Genomic DNA, 15778 nt, shown 5'->3' with positions numbered 1-15778 from the left:
TCCCCAGTTATTGGCCACCTTACTATTTGTATCAATTACAAGATATATCCATTTAATTTAGCTAAAAAAAGAGACACCAACCTCGTATTCAAAGTGTTTACTAAATAGTTGACTAGTTGGCTAGCCTTCCGGTAAAAAATTATGACTTGCCTGTCAACTTTTTATTGCGTAGCCCGGTGCCCCCTCCTGTGGACTCTTAAAAAATGGTTATTCACCAACATATTCAGTGTTGTAACCAAATAATGTCTCATAATTTGTTTTACAGATTAATCTTATGTTTTGAGAAAGTAGATAACAGTTGAATACTAAAATATAAATGAGTATAATTTACATCAAATAAAACTTTAATTTCAGTAATGTGCGTTGACATAAACAATGAAAACACTGTTGGAGTTTGTGTTGCAGAGATGCACTTGGAAAGTAAAGGAAGAAATACACAAGATGGGTTGAATAAATATTAATTATATTTTAGACATGTATTTTTCTGTACAAATAAATAATTTAATATGAACACAAACAAAACAAACAATTAAATCTCGACCTCCATCCCTATATTGTCACAAAAATCACAATAAAAATCCAGCTCCACCGCTACCTCTGGATCCCACTGCACACACCTGCAGTGAAACCAGTGCTGGCAGAGGTCACAGCACACCCATGGCACCTTGGATCTACACTCCTGAGGGGAGCTTGCAGGCGGATCATGCTCCCCGCAGCGAGGTGGTGTCTTCTTTCATAAAAAATTAAATAATAATCAAATTGATTAACATGGTTTTGCAAAATGTAGAAGTTCTTCAACAACAATAGTAATTGATACAACTGAGAGAGAGAAAAACAGATTATGAAGTACCTGAGAGTGGTGCCATGGGTGGCGTGACAGACGTGACCGGTGGAGCTTTTCTCTTCCTTTTCTGTGCTGCAGTTTGAGAAAAAGTAGTGTTAGACAGAGCATGTTTCATGAAAACCCTTTTCAACTTTTTTACATCAATACCTCTGGAGGAAGCTGCAGAAGTTTTGGAGGAGGTGGAGATGACTTGAGGGCTGGTGCTATGGACTGTAGATATGTAAAGAGAGATTATTTTTTTACATTGCTGTTTTATAAAACAGATAAGTCATTTTTTCGTAATTTAACATGTGTTTACCGGTGGAGGTGGCTGTATTCAAATTGCAGGGGGCAGGGACACCAGAAGAGGCTGCTATGGTGGTGTGACCAGGGGAGACGGAGGAGGCAGTTGGTCCAGAGGAGGCCGTGTTGGTGGTGACAGACAGGGGGGGTGGTGTGCATCGTGGTGGTGGTGGACAAAACCGCTGACGATGGCGTGGAGGAGCTGGTGTTTGTAATGGTGGGGTTGAGGGGCCAACGATGGTGTGGCTGGGAGAGTAGGCATGTGGCCTTCTTCTGCAGCTGGGGACTCCAGCGGCTCCTACAGGTGTTGCACACTGGGAGGCACTGGCAGTGGTGATGCAGCTGTCAGGAGTGGTTCCAGCAGGAGGTCCAGCAGAGGCGATGGCGTCGATGGTCTCATCCATGGCAGCCCTCTCCTGTGCCCTCTGTGTTCTTAGGGCTGCCCAACGCTCTTTCTCCTCTGCCTCGGCCCTCTCCTTCTCACCCATCTCCTGTCACTGGCGCGTGTATTCCTCCCCGGTGAGGCATGTGGCAACCACAGGGCGTCTTCTGTATCGGTCTGGCTGATACTTCAGGACAGTAAGGATGTGCCCCAGGTCCTTTGCTATCAGCCCCCACTCTATTAGGGGGTGCTCTTCTAGAGCTAGGGCTGGGACTGGAGCAGGGGCTGAGGGTCCTCCTGTGATCACTGGGGAGGAGGTGCTGATGGATGGCACAGTGCTGCTGGTTCCAGTAGAGGCGGTGGTGGGACCCGGTAGGGACCGAGACGGCATTAAACGGGAACCCTTCAATGGCTGAAGGGTCAAAAGGGAAGAGGCCACACTTCTTAAACCCTTCCACCACATAGCGCATGTCCTTGCAGCACTGGTACGGGTAGCGGAATACTCTGGCAAATTCTGATTTGTTTGCCATGTAGGAGTGGTCAGCTACATTGGAGAACTCAGCCTTTAAAGGGCCAAAGTATGCCACGTCTAGCGGCTGCAGGACACGGGTGCAGTGTGGTGGACGACAAAGAAGTATAACCCCTTCCCTTAGTGCCGCCGCGAGCACCTCCGGGTCCATGCGGCTCTTGTGCCCATCGAAGAGGAGAAGGAGAGGGCGCTCCTTCACTGCATGCTTAATGAAGTGTTGAAACCACTTCCTGAACAGGTCCCCGTCAATGTAGCCACTGTTGACCGTCCATACAAGGCTTCGGGGGGGCCTCCCAGTGTGTAGTGGCCACCGGGGAAACACTTGGGGTAGATGATAAATGGGGTGACGCAAAGGGGACAGGACGACTGCACCGTATTGAGGGGAGGATGGATGGGGCCATGTATCGCGAGATCTTGGCCAACAACCTCCTTCCCTCAGTAAGAGCATTGAAGATGGGTCGTGGCTGGGTCTTCCAGCATGACAACGACTCGAAACACACAGCCAGGGCAACTAAGGAGTGGCTCCGTAAGAAGCATCTCAAGATCCTGGAGTGGCCCAGCCAGTCTCCAGACCTGAACCCAATAGAAAATCTTTGGAGGGAGCTGAAAGTCCGTATTGCCCAGCGACAGCCCCGAAACCTGAAGGATCTGGAGAAGGGCTGTATGGAGGAGTGGGCCAAAGTCCCTGCTGCAGTGTGTGCAAACCTGGTCAAGACCTACAGGAAACTTATGATCTCTGTAATTGCAAACAAAGGTTTCTGTACCAAATATTAAGTTCTGCTTTTCTGATGTTTCAAATACTTATGTCATGCAATAAAATGCAAATTAATTACTTAAAAATCATACAATGTGATTTTCTGGATTTTTGTTTTAGATTCCGTCTCTCACAGTTGAAGTGTACCTATGATAAATAATAATAATATGCCATTTAGCAGACGCTTTTATCCAAAGCGACTTACAGTCATGCGTGCATACATTTATTTTTTGTGTATGGGTGGTCCCGGGGATCGAACCCACTACCTTGGCGTTACAAGCGCCATGCTCTACCAGCTGAGCTACAGAGGACCTCTAAATGCTTTGTAAGTAGGAAAACCTGCAAAATCGGCAGTGTATCAAATACTTGTTCTCCCCACTGTAGCTAAATAACTTGGCATACTATACACATTTTAGAAAGCTAACTCAATCTGAATATGTATAAACATGTACATTTCAAAGCTAAGGCATTGAAAGGTGATGATGAAAGTTTTCACAATAACTGAAAGTGTACCCACGTTTTTTGTTTGATGTTATCTGTAATTAAAATTAGTGTCCCAATTAGTTTAATATTGATGCATACATTGTAACATTTGACTAAATACTGCCTATATGTAGCTGTTGTAAGATTAAACATAGCCAACAGTGATAGGTGTCAAAAAGTTAATGGTTCAAAGTTCAAAATTAGTTTTTGCAGATTGTGTAAAACACCCCCGTCAAAGGTCAAAGGTAAAGCTTGACAACATTCAGCTGTTTTTGTGATATGTATTATCTAATGCTTACAATTTATTTCCTTTTTGCTTACTTAGCAGTTCTATCAACATTTAGCAACTAAGCTAGCAACATTAGAAAATCTGTTTGCTATATTTCAGAGGTAAAAAGTTGGACATTAAATGAGGTGTGGTCTGTCGCGCAGTCGAATTTTACAATATGCAGCGTGTCCCACAAAATGTGTATGTATATAACTTTTCTGAAAACTCTCAAAACCTAACTTAACTTACATAAATTGCACTGAAAATCGGTGGTCAGCTAGCTAGAAGGGTGTCTTTAGTCGCAAAACTTACCGTTATTTTCCAGTCCATTTAAATGTTGAACTCGAGGTGATTTTGTCCTCCAACCGCTAGAGAGTGTCCGAAGTTAGGGGGTGTCCGATGTTGGTGTACAGTTTAGAGTGATAATTAGCCCACTTAAGTTTTGATAGGCGGCCTGCATGCTTCAATCATACTTGGCACATTATATGATCACTGTATGTGTCTCTATTGGTCAAAATATCCTGGGGGATATTCATAAAACTTTACTAGTTCATAAAGTCATTGCTCGGAGAAGAGAAACATACTATAAATAGCCCATGAAATAGCATGTGGGCCACTAAATCAGGTGTGTGATGTTGCTACTACCACTGAGTGTGTGTGTGTGTGTGTGTGTGTGTGTGTGTGTGTGTGTGTGTGTGTGTGTGTGTGTGTGTGTGTGTGTGTGTGTGTGTGTGTGTGTGTGTGTGTGTGTGTGAGCAGCAACAGAGGCTGGTGCAGGCGTCAAATGGTGTGGACAACGAAACCATGGTGATCACTGATGGTAAACCTGAGACCTTGGAGAACGGCACCGTACCAGAGGACAAGACTGCTGAGGAAGAGGAGGGAGAAGCCCTGAATTCACCCTTCACCATCCCTGGTGGGTGTGTGTGTGCGTGCCTGCATGCATGTATGTGTGTAATAACTTCAATTACATTGGCTGGTACACCAATAAGCTGCTTTCACACACTTTCACCCACTACTCAAACTGAACGCTCACCCCCTTAGTGTACTTCATTGGTTGTAATGAACATGAGCTGCTGTTTCTTGTTCCCTCCACCAGGGGGCTGCATGGAGAAAGTGAAGTGGCTGATCTCCTGGCCCATCCTGCTGCTACTCTACTTCACTGTGCCAAACTGTGCCAAGCCTCGCTGGGAACGCTTCTTCATGCTCTCCTTCTTCCTCTCCACCGTGTGGATCGCTGTCTTCTCCTACTTCATGGTCTGGATGGTGAGATGTTGGAGATTCTTTCGAGCTTACATGTCACTCTCGTTTTCTGGGAGAAGCAAAGAAACATTGAGCAATTTGATTGTTTTTGCAACCAGAGTTGAAAAGTCCCAACTTTATAGAAATGATCAGTGACGAGACTCCACGATAACCAATCGGGTAGGGAAGCTCTCTCCTCTAGTCGTTAGCAAGCTTTGACACTGTGCTGGATAGGCCACGAACCACGGTGCTGTTCGTTTTGCATGCTATTTGGAAGATTTCTGTCTAATCTGTTAAATGTGTGTCTGTGTGTGCAGGTCACCATAATTGGCTACACTCTGGGCATCCCTGATGTGATTATGGGCATCACCTTTCTGGCAGCTGGCACCAGTGTCCCCGACTGTATCGCCAGCCTCATTGTTGCTCGTCAAGGTTCAGCACTATTTTCCCCCTTTCTTTCTTTCTTTCTTTCTTTCTTTATTTCTTTCTCTCTCTCTCACATTTCTGAGAACAGTACCAGTGTACAGTATACTGTATGGTCTGTACAGGATTTTCCATATCGATCTCTCTCTAGGTCTTGGGGATATGGCGGTCTCCAACACCATTGGTAGTAATGTCTTTGATATCTTGGTGGGACTGGGGCTACCATGGGCGATACAGACCATGGCTGTGGACTATGGCTCTGAGGTAAAGGAAGTGCATCCAGGAACTGTTTTCCCTCATGCCTCTTGATCTCGATCTAGATCTCAGATTATTTATCTCCCTCCCTCTCTCTCTCTCTCTCTCTCTCTCTCTCTCTCTCTCTCTCTCTCTCTCTCTCTCTCTCTCTCTCTCTCTCTCTCTCTCTCTAGGTGATGATCAACAGCAGAGGGCTGGTCTACTCTGTGGTGCTGCTTTTGGGTTCTGTGTTTCTGACAGTGAGTTAAATGACGTTTCTCCATTTTGAACTTTGCACTTTCTCTCTCGCTCTCTCTCTCTGTGTCTCTCTCTCCCATGATCTCTGTCTCTTACACTATTTCCTCTCTCCCTCTGTGCACTGCAGGTTCTGGGGATCCATGTGAATCATTGGAAGTTGGACCTGAAGCTGGGTGTGTACGTGCTGGTGATGTACGTCATATTCCTGTGTTTCTCCATCATGATCGAGTACAACGTCTTCACCTTCGTCAATCTGCCCATGTGTCTGGAGCAGCTGTAGGACGGCCTACACCACCGGACCGGAACAGAAGTCCCTGCTGAATTATAGACTCACATAGCCATCTGGATCTAAACAAAATCACTAACTAACTCAATAATTTATATAATTTTACAGTCCCACATACAATTCTTTTACACACCCTTTTTCCATTCCAGACGTAACTGTCTGTCCTTACTATACCCCTTTTACATTCCTTCACTATCTAGCCATAATGTAAAGTTCCCTAGATCCTTACATTCATCCACAATATCCTCAGTCCCCCAAACAACACTACCTACACATGCCTTTGTGCTGTCAATTAGAGGAGGCGATACCAACAGAACCAAATGGATTCTCCTTACTAACCCAGAGGAACGGATGGCTACTCTGTCTTTCCCTCCAGAGCCCAACTCACCGTTAGATGGAGAGAAACACAGCTCACCGCTAAACAGAACCCACCTGGCTGAAACCCTCCTAGTCTCCACAACATAACCCATGACACTACCTTCCTCCTCTGTTTGTATCTCATCCGGTCTGGGAGAGGTTTTTTTGGTCAGGCAGCTCACTGGCATCCATCCCTACTAAAGAAAAGGACCCAAGCTGCCCTCTCTGTACATTTATGAATTCTTCATTTATTGTTATTTTGATTTATTCTATGATCGTCTTTCTTTGGAAGGAAAACAAACATACATTTCATGAACATATTGCACTTTAGATGTTGCGTGTGAAAAGAAGTAGAGTATATATATGACATATAATATATTATATTTTTACGGTTCAACATTCTAGTTCTTCCTTTGTGTGGTGCAATAAGAAGAGAAAGGGAGGGAGGCAGCATGTGCCAAGTCCTCTCTCTCTCTCTGGCAAGTGGAGGAGAGTCCAGGGGAGAACCTGTGCTTTTTCTGTTTCTGGACACACTCCAACTGCAAGACACTGCTGACCAAGACAAGACTATGATATGCCGTGTCCCGTATTTGAGTGTGAGTGAAAGTAGGTGAGAGATTGCTAGGAAGGGAGGGGAGTGTCTATTAGTATTCAGCACCACTGTGGAGAGGAGAACACGTCTTGGGAGACTGTGTCCCCCTTGGTGCTTGGTGGATGATGATTTTACAGATAGCTCAAGTGTACAGTGAACAGGACTTGGGCCCTTTGGCTGAGGAAAAGCATGGATTTTTTTTGGCAAACTGTAAGTTGGAGGTGCCAGAGCCAGGCTCGTCCGCCTGAGTCATGTTGAGATTTTTTAATTGTGTGTTTGATATCTTCAGCTCCTAACAAGGCCAATGCTTGTACTCTGTTCAGTTCCCTCTCACCCCTGTGCTCCAGTCTGTCTCTCAGAGGGCTGAAGAGCTGCTGCTGCTGCCCCCCAGTGGTCTAAACAGAGTGGATCCCTATGCCACTGGCTGTGGTTGCTATGGGAGTGAGTATTATTGTGACACGCATCACAAACCAAGAAAGATACGACCACGACCGGGACCATGGATGGGGATGTGGATCTGTGCTGCATAATGGCACTTATTTATGTTGTGTGCGTTTATGTAAATGTGAGCCGTCATGCACAAGCTGAGGTCCTCTCGTTGTGATTCCAGTGCTTCTTTTCTTCTGCCAGTCGGGCAAGGTGAGATGCAGTTCCTGCGTAGATATTTTAAACTGCTTCCTTCTCTCCCTCCTACCCTGCCCCAAATCATCCTTCTCCTCCTCCTTCGCCTCCTCCTGGCACTCTCTCTCTGTGATTATGTCTTCTCTAAATGCATGATGGGACACGAGGCAGTGTTTATTTATTTCTCCCCCAGAGCAGAAGCTTAGCAGGATGAGGTAAGATCATCACCCTGTTCGTCCATCTGTCGACCTCCAAATACTGGCAACTACGAGTCGAGCCGCCCGCTGCCCATTTGACTGACTTCTTGACCTCGTTATGGGTCGTGTTCATCAGGGCACACAATGGAGAAAAAAATTTCAACGAAAAGGAACATTTCTTATTGGACAAGTCTAAGTAGTTGCTCTCTGTTTCAGTCAGTTTTCTCCTGTTTGGTGCCTAATGAACATGACCCAGTTCAGGGGTCGCTGTGGGAACAGAGGGTGGAGTCTGTATCGGTGTCAGTCGTGAGTGTGTTGGGTATTGGTGGTGTTGAAAAGTGTTGTTACTGTTTTCTGTGTTGAAAAGCAGACATTGGATGCAGTGTGGGGTATATATAATGTAAACACATGTATGCAATCTCAATAAAAAGAGGACCAGGTAAGGATGGTACAATATATTATGCATTAAAAATAGTTTTATTGAAGCTGCTGAAAGCATTGATAGTATACAAGTACAAGCAAACACTTATGCACACACACACATGCACTTGTCAAATGTTTACTCCCATGCTCACACCCGCTTACACACATGCATACACACACACACACACACACACACAGTGGTAGTAGCTAGTGCAAAGACAAATGATAAGTGATGATCTGATCTGACGGGAGGGTAAAGTCAGTATTGAACTAAAGCCAGATGAATGTTGTTGAAATCCAGAGGTCTGTTCACTTCTGTTTATTAAGGTCTGATTTATGATGTCACCTATATCTTAGTTGCATGGTAAATGAACAAAGGGCAGGCTCTCTGGTACTGGTCTGGGTCATGTTCATTAGAGCACACAACGGAAAACATTTTGCAATAGAAACTAAAATGATCATTTCTTATTCGACGACAACAACAACAGGTAATCCGCTCCCTGTTTCAGTCAATTTCTTCTGTTTGGTGCCTAATGAACTCGACCTTGGTGTGTTATGTAATATATAATAATATATCCTATTTAGCAGATGCTTTTATCCAAAGCGACTTACTGTCATGCATGCATACATTTTACATATGGGTGGTCCCGGGAATCGGACCCACTATCCTGGCGTTGCAAGCGTCATGCTGGGAGCGCTACACCTGTATTTGTATTGTGCAACTCTTCTGAACTCCAAGGACATTTTGAAAAGTGTTCTTGGAGAAAGTGGCCATATCTTTCACTTTTAAAATCTCACTTGATTTATTCCATTCCTAAAACGTTATTCTGCTCATGTCATGGAAATATCATTTTTTTGCCATGGGTTTGAGTTGTTATTACATATTAACTAAGGGATGTGTATTTTGTAATTTTAACAATACATTTTGAAATTAATGGAATAGTAGATATCTTTCAGTTTAAAAATGTATTGTCACTAGGTGGGGATGAGGCTCTCCTATAGGGTCATATCCATGTTGTCAGTAAACACTGTACTCCACTATACTGATGTGTATTATAGCTCTGTATACATACAGTGTCATATCTCACTAGATACCCACTGTTGTTGTTTACCTTTGTCAAAGAGATCTTGAGTGGAAGTCACCATAAACTTGACTGCACTGTATGGCATACATGAACACAACACACACACACATTCACTTGTTCATTGCACTCACACACACACACACTAGTTTGTTTCTGTTGTTACATACACAATTACGTACAACCTCTTTTGAGTAAATGTGACCTGGTTCACTGTGAGCGAAGGGTCGTAAGGTCATTCATCCAAATTGATAAAGACCTTTTGGTATAGAGTTATTAAGAAAACAACTTCAATTTAAGACATTGGTGTGTAACTTGAATGTATTTGTCTTGCTATAAATAGATGTATCCAACCAATGCATTTTACTGTAAAGCAATAATCATCAAAAGATTTTAAAATAATTCTGTATATTGTTATATGAATCATGATTATATAAAGAATCATATGGAGGACACATTAAATAATACTGTTCATAAATGCCTACGGTTCTCTCTAATTTGCTTTCTTTGATCCCGTAATGCATACTTATTTTATGGTTGATGGCTGGAATGAGTTGTATTGTTATGGAATTGGCTCCACAGTGAGATCAAAGATGGTTTAGAAAATCTGTGGTGAGATTTCTGATCCAGTATTGTCTATATTCTCTCAAGAAGAAAACCCAAATAGAAACACACCCATGGTAAGTGACAATGATTTATATGTACACTAGATGACTTATGGGGCACTGTTTTGAAGCCACCATGCCTCCATCTTTGCACTCCCAAACCATTGTAAAAAATAAATGAATGTCTACTTTATGCATTACTTTCAATTAAATAATGTGAGCCAAACATACAAATAATATATATATATTTTTTTCTTAAAGTACTAATGTTACTATCCCCAATACAACAAACACATACCTAAATACATGTCCTTTTGAAATACTGTAGAATTCCGTTCATTCCTATGGTGGACTGCGTCTTCTGAGGAGTGCCAATATGGCCGACCGGTGGCTTCAAAGCCTCTCATTAGCCAATACATAGCATCAACAATCCAGGGTATATACAGTTGAAGTCGGAAGTTTACATACACTTAGGCTGGAGTCATTAAAACTCGTTTTTCAACCACTCCACAAATGTCTTGTTAACGAACTATAGTTTTGGCAAGTCGGATAGGACATCTATTTTGTGCATGACACAAGTAATCTTTCCAACAATTGTTTACAGACAGATTCTTTCACTTATAATTCACTGTATCACAATTCCAGTGGGTCAGAAGTTTACATACACTAAGTTGACTGTGCCTTTAAACAGCTTGGAAAATTCCAGAAAATGTTGTCATGGCTTTAGAAGCTTCTGATAAGCTAATTGACAGAATTTGAGTCAATTGGAAGTGTACTGTGGATGTATTTCAAGGCCTACCTTCAAACTCAGTGCCTCTTTGTTTGACATCATAGGAAAATCAAAAGAAATCAGCAAGACCTCAGAAAAAAATTGTAGACCTCCACAAGTCTGGTTCATCCTTGGGAGATATTTCCAAACACCTGAAGGTACCACGTTCATCTGTACAAACAATAGTACGCAAGTATAAACACCATGGGACCACGCAGCTGTCATACTGCTCAGGAAGGAGACACGTTCTGTCTCCTAGAGATGAACGTACTTTGGTGCGAAAAGTGCAAATCAATCACAGAACAACAGCAAAGGACCTTGTGAAGATGCTGGAGGAAAAAGGTACAAAAGTATCGATATCCACAGTAAAACAAATCCTATATCGACATAACCTGAAAGGCCGCTCAGCAGGGAAGAACTACGGTTTGCAACTGCACATGGGGACAAAGATCGTACTTTTTGGAGAAATGTCCTCTGGTCTGATGAAACAAAAATATAACTGTTTGGCCATAATGACCATCGTTATGTTTGGAGGAAAAAGGGGGTACCTTGCAAGCCGAAGAACACCATCCCAACCGTGAAGCACGGGGTGGCAGCATCATGCTGTGGGGGTGCTTTGCTGCAGCAGGGACTGGTGCACTTCACAAAATAGATGGCATCATGAGGAAGGAAAATTATATGGATATATTGAAGCAACATCTCAAGACATCAGTCAGGAAGTTAAAGCTTGGTCGCAAATGGGTTTTCCAAATGGACAATGACCCCAAGCATACTTCCAAAGTTGTGGCAAAATGGCTTAAGGACAACAAAGTCAAGGTATTGGAGTGGCCATCACCAATCCATGACCTCAATCCTATAGAACATTTGTGGGCAGAACTGAAAAAGCGTGTGCGAGCAAGGAGGCCTACAAACCTGACTCAGTTACACCAGCTCTGTCAGGAGGAATGGGCCAAAATTCACCCAACTTATTGTGGCTTGTAGAAGGCTATAAGAAACGTTTGACCCAAGTTAAACAATTTAAAGGCAATGCTACCAAATACTAATTGAGTGTATGTAAACTTCTGACCCACTGGGAATGTGATGAAATAAATAAAAGCTGAAATAAATCATTCTCTCTACTATTATTCTGACATTTCACATTCTAAAAATAAAGTGGTGATCCTAACTGACGTAAGACAGGGAATTTTTACTAGGATTAAATGTCAGGAATTGTGAAAAACTGAGTTTAAATGTGTTTGGCTAAGGTGTATGTAAACTTCCGACTGCAACTGTATACAGTGGGGCAAAAAAGTATTTAGTCAGCCACTATTTGTGCAAGTTCTCCCACTTAAAAAGATGAGAGAGGCCTGTAATTTTCATCATAGGTACACGTCAACTATGAAAGACAAATTGAGAAAAAAAAATCCAGAAAATCACATTGTAGGATTTTTTATGAATTTATTTGCAAATTATGGTGGAAAATAAGTATTTGGTCACCTACAAACAAGCAAGATTTCTGGCTCTCACAGACCTGTAACTTCTTCTTTAAGAGGCTCCTCTGTCCTCCACTCGTTACCTGTATTAATGGCATCTGTTTGAACTTGTTATCAGTATAAAAGACACCTGTGCACAACCTCAAACAGTCACACTCCAAACTCCACTATGGCCAAGACCAAAGAGCTGACAAAGGACACCAGAAACAAAATTGTAGACCTGCACCAGGCTGGGAAGACTGAATCTGCAATAGGTAAGCAGCTTGGTTTGAAGAAATCAACTGTGGGAGCAATTATTAGGAAATGGAAGACATACAAGACCACTGATAATCTCCCTCGATCTGGGGCTCCACGCAAGATCTCACCCCGTAGGGGTCAAAATGATCACAAGAACGGTGAGCAAAAATCCCAGAACCACATGGGGGGACCTAGTGAATGACCTGCAGAGAGCTGGGACCAAAGTAACAAAGCCTACCATCAGTAACACACTACGCGCCAGGGACTCAAATCCTGCAGTGCAAGACGTGTCCGCCTGCTTAAGCCAGTAAATGTCCAGGCCTGTCTGAAGTTTGCTAGAGTGCATTTGGATGATCCAGAAGAGGATTGGGAGAATGTCATATGGTCAGATGAAACCAAAATATAACTTTTTGGTAAAAACTCAACTCGTCGTGTTTGGAGGACAAAGAATGCTGAGTTGCATCCAAAGAACACCATACCTACTGTGAAGCATGGGGGTGGAAACATCATGCTTTGGGGCTGTTTTTCTGCAAAGGGACCAGGACGACTGATCCGTAAAGGAACGAATGAATGGGGCCATGTATCGTGAGATTTTGAGTGAAAACCTCCTTCCATCAGCAAGGGCATTGAAGATGAAACGTGGCTGGGTCTTTCAGCATGACAATGATCCCAAACACACCACCCGGGCAATGAAGGAGTGGCTTCGTAAGAAGCATTTCAAGGTCCTGGAGTGGCCTAGCCAGTCTCCTGATCTCAACCCCATAGAAAATCTTTGGAGGGAGTTGAAAGTCTGTGTTGCCCAGCGACAGCCCCAAAACATCACTGCTCTAGAGGAGATCTGCATGGAGGAATGGGCCAAAATACCAGCAACAGTGTGTGAAAACCTTGTGAAGACTTACAGAAAACGTTTGACCTGTGTCATTGCCAACAAAGGGTATATAACAAAGTATTGAGAAACTTTTGTTATTGACCAAATACTTATTTTCCACCATAATTTGCAAATAAATTCATTAAAAATCCTACAATGTGATTTTCTGGATTTTTTTTTCTCATTTTGTCTGTCATAGTTGACGTGTACCTATGATGAAAATTACAGGCCTCTCTCATCTTTTTAAGTGGGAGAACTTGCACAATTGGTGGCTGACTAAATACTTTTTTTCCCCACTGTACATCATTGGTCAGTGCACTAACCGTGTAGAAGTATTGCTGTTTGCAAGAACAAAAGGGTTATTTTCTTTAAATTCCCTTATGGGAATATCCATCATCTACTATTAAAAACATTCCTCCTCAGGCATTATGCATTCAGAGAGGTTTCTATCGGAATCAGTTTGCTTTGCACTTTCCCATTCCTTTCACCACGCACAGTGGAATGTAATCACACATGTAAAAAGGTAAACACTGGCACGGTAGCTTGTGAATATATCATATTTAGACGAGAAGCCTATCATAATATGTTTTGTTGTCATGTGCTAACATTCTTCGTTATAGTAAACAGAAGTTGTTTTTGAGGCTGTAATGTGAATGGCAGTTCATTGCTCCTCTGTAGCCTATGAAATCATGAATATGCATAGGTTACATTCATGATGTTAAAGAGGATGCATATTCCTCCCTCTTTGCACGTACAGTGCCTTCAGAAAGTATTTATACCCCTTGACTAATTCCACATTTTGTTGTGTTCCTGCCTGAATTCAAAATTGATTAAATATATATGTTTTTTTCCTCACCCATCTACACACAATACCCCATAATAACAAAGTGAAAACATGTTTTCAGAAATCTTTGCAAATTTGTTGAAAATGAAATACAGAAATATTTAATTTACATACAGTACCAGACAAAAGTTGACACACCTACTCATTCAAGGGTTTTTCTTTATTTTTTACTATTTTCTACATTGTAGAATAATAGTGAAGACATCAAAACTATGAAATAACACATATGGAATCACGTAGTAACCAAAAAAGTGTTAAATCAAAATATATATTTTATATTTGAGATTCTTCAAAGTAGCCACCCTTTGCCTTGATGACAGCTTTGCACACTCTTGGGCATTCTCTCAACCAGCTTCATGAGGTAGTCACCTGGAATGCATTTCAATTAACAGCTGTGCCTTCTTAATGTGTTTGAGCCAATCAGTTGAGTCCAAACTTTTGACTGGTACTATATATATATATATATATACACACACACACAAAAGTATGTGGACACCCCTTCTTAGTGGATTTGGCTATTTCAGCCACATCCGTTGCTAACAGGTGTATAAAATCATCGAGCAAACAGCCATGCAATCTCCATAGACAAACATTGGCAGTAGAATGGCCTTACTGAAGAGATCAGAGACTTTCAACGTGGCACCGTCATAAGATGCCACCTTTCCAACAAGTCAGTTCGTCAAATTTCTGCCCTGCTAGAGCTGCCCCGGTCAACTGCAAGTGCTGTTATTGTGAAGTGGAAATGACTAGGAGCAACAACGGCTCAGCCGTGAAATGGTAGGCCACACAAGCTCACAGAACGGGACCGGCGAGTACTGTAGCACGTATAAATTGTCTGTCCTTGCTTGCAACACTCACTACTGAGTTCGAAACTGACTCTGGAAGCAATGAAAGGGTGGCTATTTGAAGAATCTCAAATATAAAATATATTTTGATTTATTTAACACTTTTTTGGTTCCATCATGATTCCATGTGTGTTATTTCATAGTTTTGATGTCTTCACTATTATTCTACAATGTAGAAAATAGTAAAAATAAAGACAAACCCTTGAATGAGTAGGTGTGTCCAAAGTGTTGACTGGTAGTATATATATATATATTATATAAATAAATAAGACTGTCTATTGATCCCTGTATGTCTGGTTGACCTCTAAAATCAAGGAATGATAAAGACAGCCGTACCACTGCTCAGTTACCAAGGCAATAGCCCAGACTCAGCACTGCACTTCCTGTGTGATGACGGAGACCCTAAAAAGCTCAGGTGGTGACCTCTGCTTTCAACACATGCACGCATTCTTAACACCCAAACCCATATCAACCAACCTCTCAGCTATCCTATTCATGTGGGTCAATTTAGTCTTTTGTCATTTATGCTCAGGTTTGACCACTTGGTGGCAATAGAACGCAGTGGCAAGTGTCTAATGGGAACTACTTCATGAGAGGAGTGAACATCAAGCACCTGGTGGACCCTATATGACCTGTTTACAACAGCCTGCACCATCCCAGGCATCAGCACCACAGGTTGGTACAAATACTATGGAGTTCGGTATTCAGGTACTGACAGGTCCACCAACTATGCACACAGATCTTTACAATAATATGCATGTCTCATTACAGACTTCAATTAGTGTGTGTGTAAACAGGGATAGGAGATGGAGGGAACGAGGTGGGCATGGGCAAGTTGAAGGAGGCAGTGAGGGAACACATGCCCAATGGGAGCCTGAGCC

General features: G+C 42.5%; 1 protein-coding gene across 1 annotated transcript in view; it reads left to right on the top strand.

Moving 5' to 3' along the window:
- Positions 1 to 8764, top strand: part of LOC121539470 (sodium/potassium/calcium exchanger 4) — a 74788-nt gene extending 66024 nt beyond the window's left edge. The window contains exons 12-17 of the mRNA XM_041847990.2: positions 4302 to 4458; positions 4642 to 4808; positions 5102 to 5216; positions 5359 to 5471; positions 5636 to 5701; positions 5827 to 8764. Of these exons, the coding sequence (XP_041703924.1) occupies positions 4302 to 4458; positions 4642 to 4808; positions 5102 to 5216; positions 5359 to 5471; positions 5636 to 5701; positions 5827 to 5979 (771 nt within the window). The 3' untranslated portion in view covers positions 5980 to 8764. The remainder of the gene's footprint in view (positions 1 to 4301; positions 4459 to 4641; positions 4809 to 5101; positions 5217 to 5358; positions 5472 to 5635; positions 5702 to 5826) is intronic.
- The last annotated feature ends 7014 nt before the right edge of the window (positions 8765 to 15778 follow it).

The sequence above is a fragment of the Coregonus clupeaformis genome, chromosome 25, assembly GCF_020615455.1.
Source record: "Coregonus clupeaformis isolate EN_2021a chromosome 25, ASM2061545v1, whole genome shotgun sequence".
Classification (NCBI taxonomy): Eukaryota; Metazoa; Chordata; class Actinopteri; order Salmoniformes; family Salmonidae; genus Coregonus; species Coregonus clupeaformis.
This window is presented reverse-complemented; position numbering and strand designations above follow the sequence as displayed.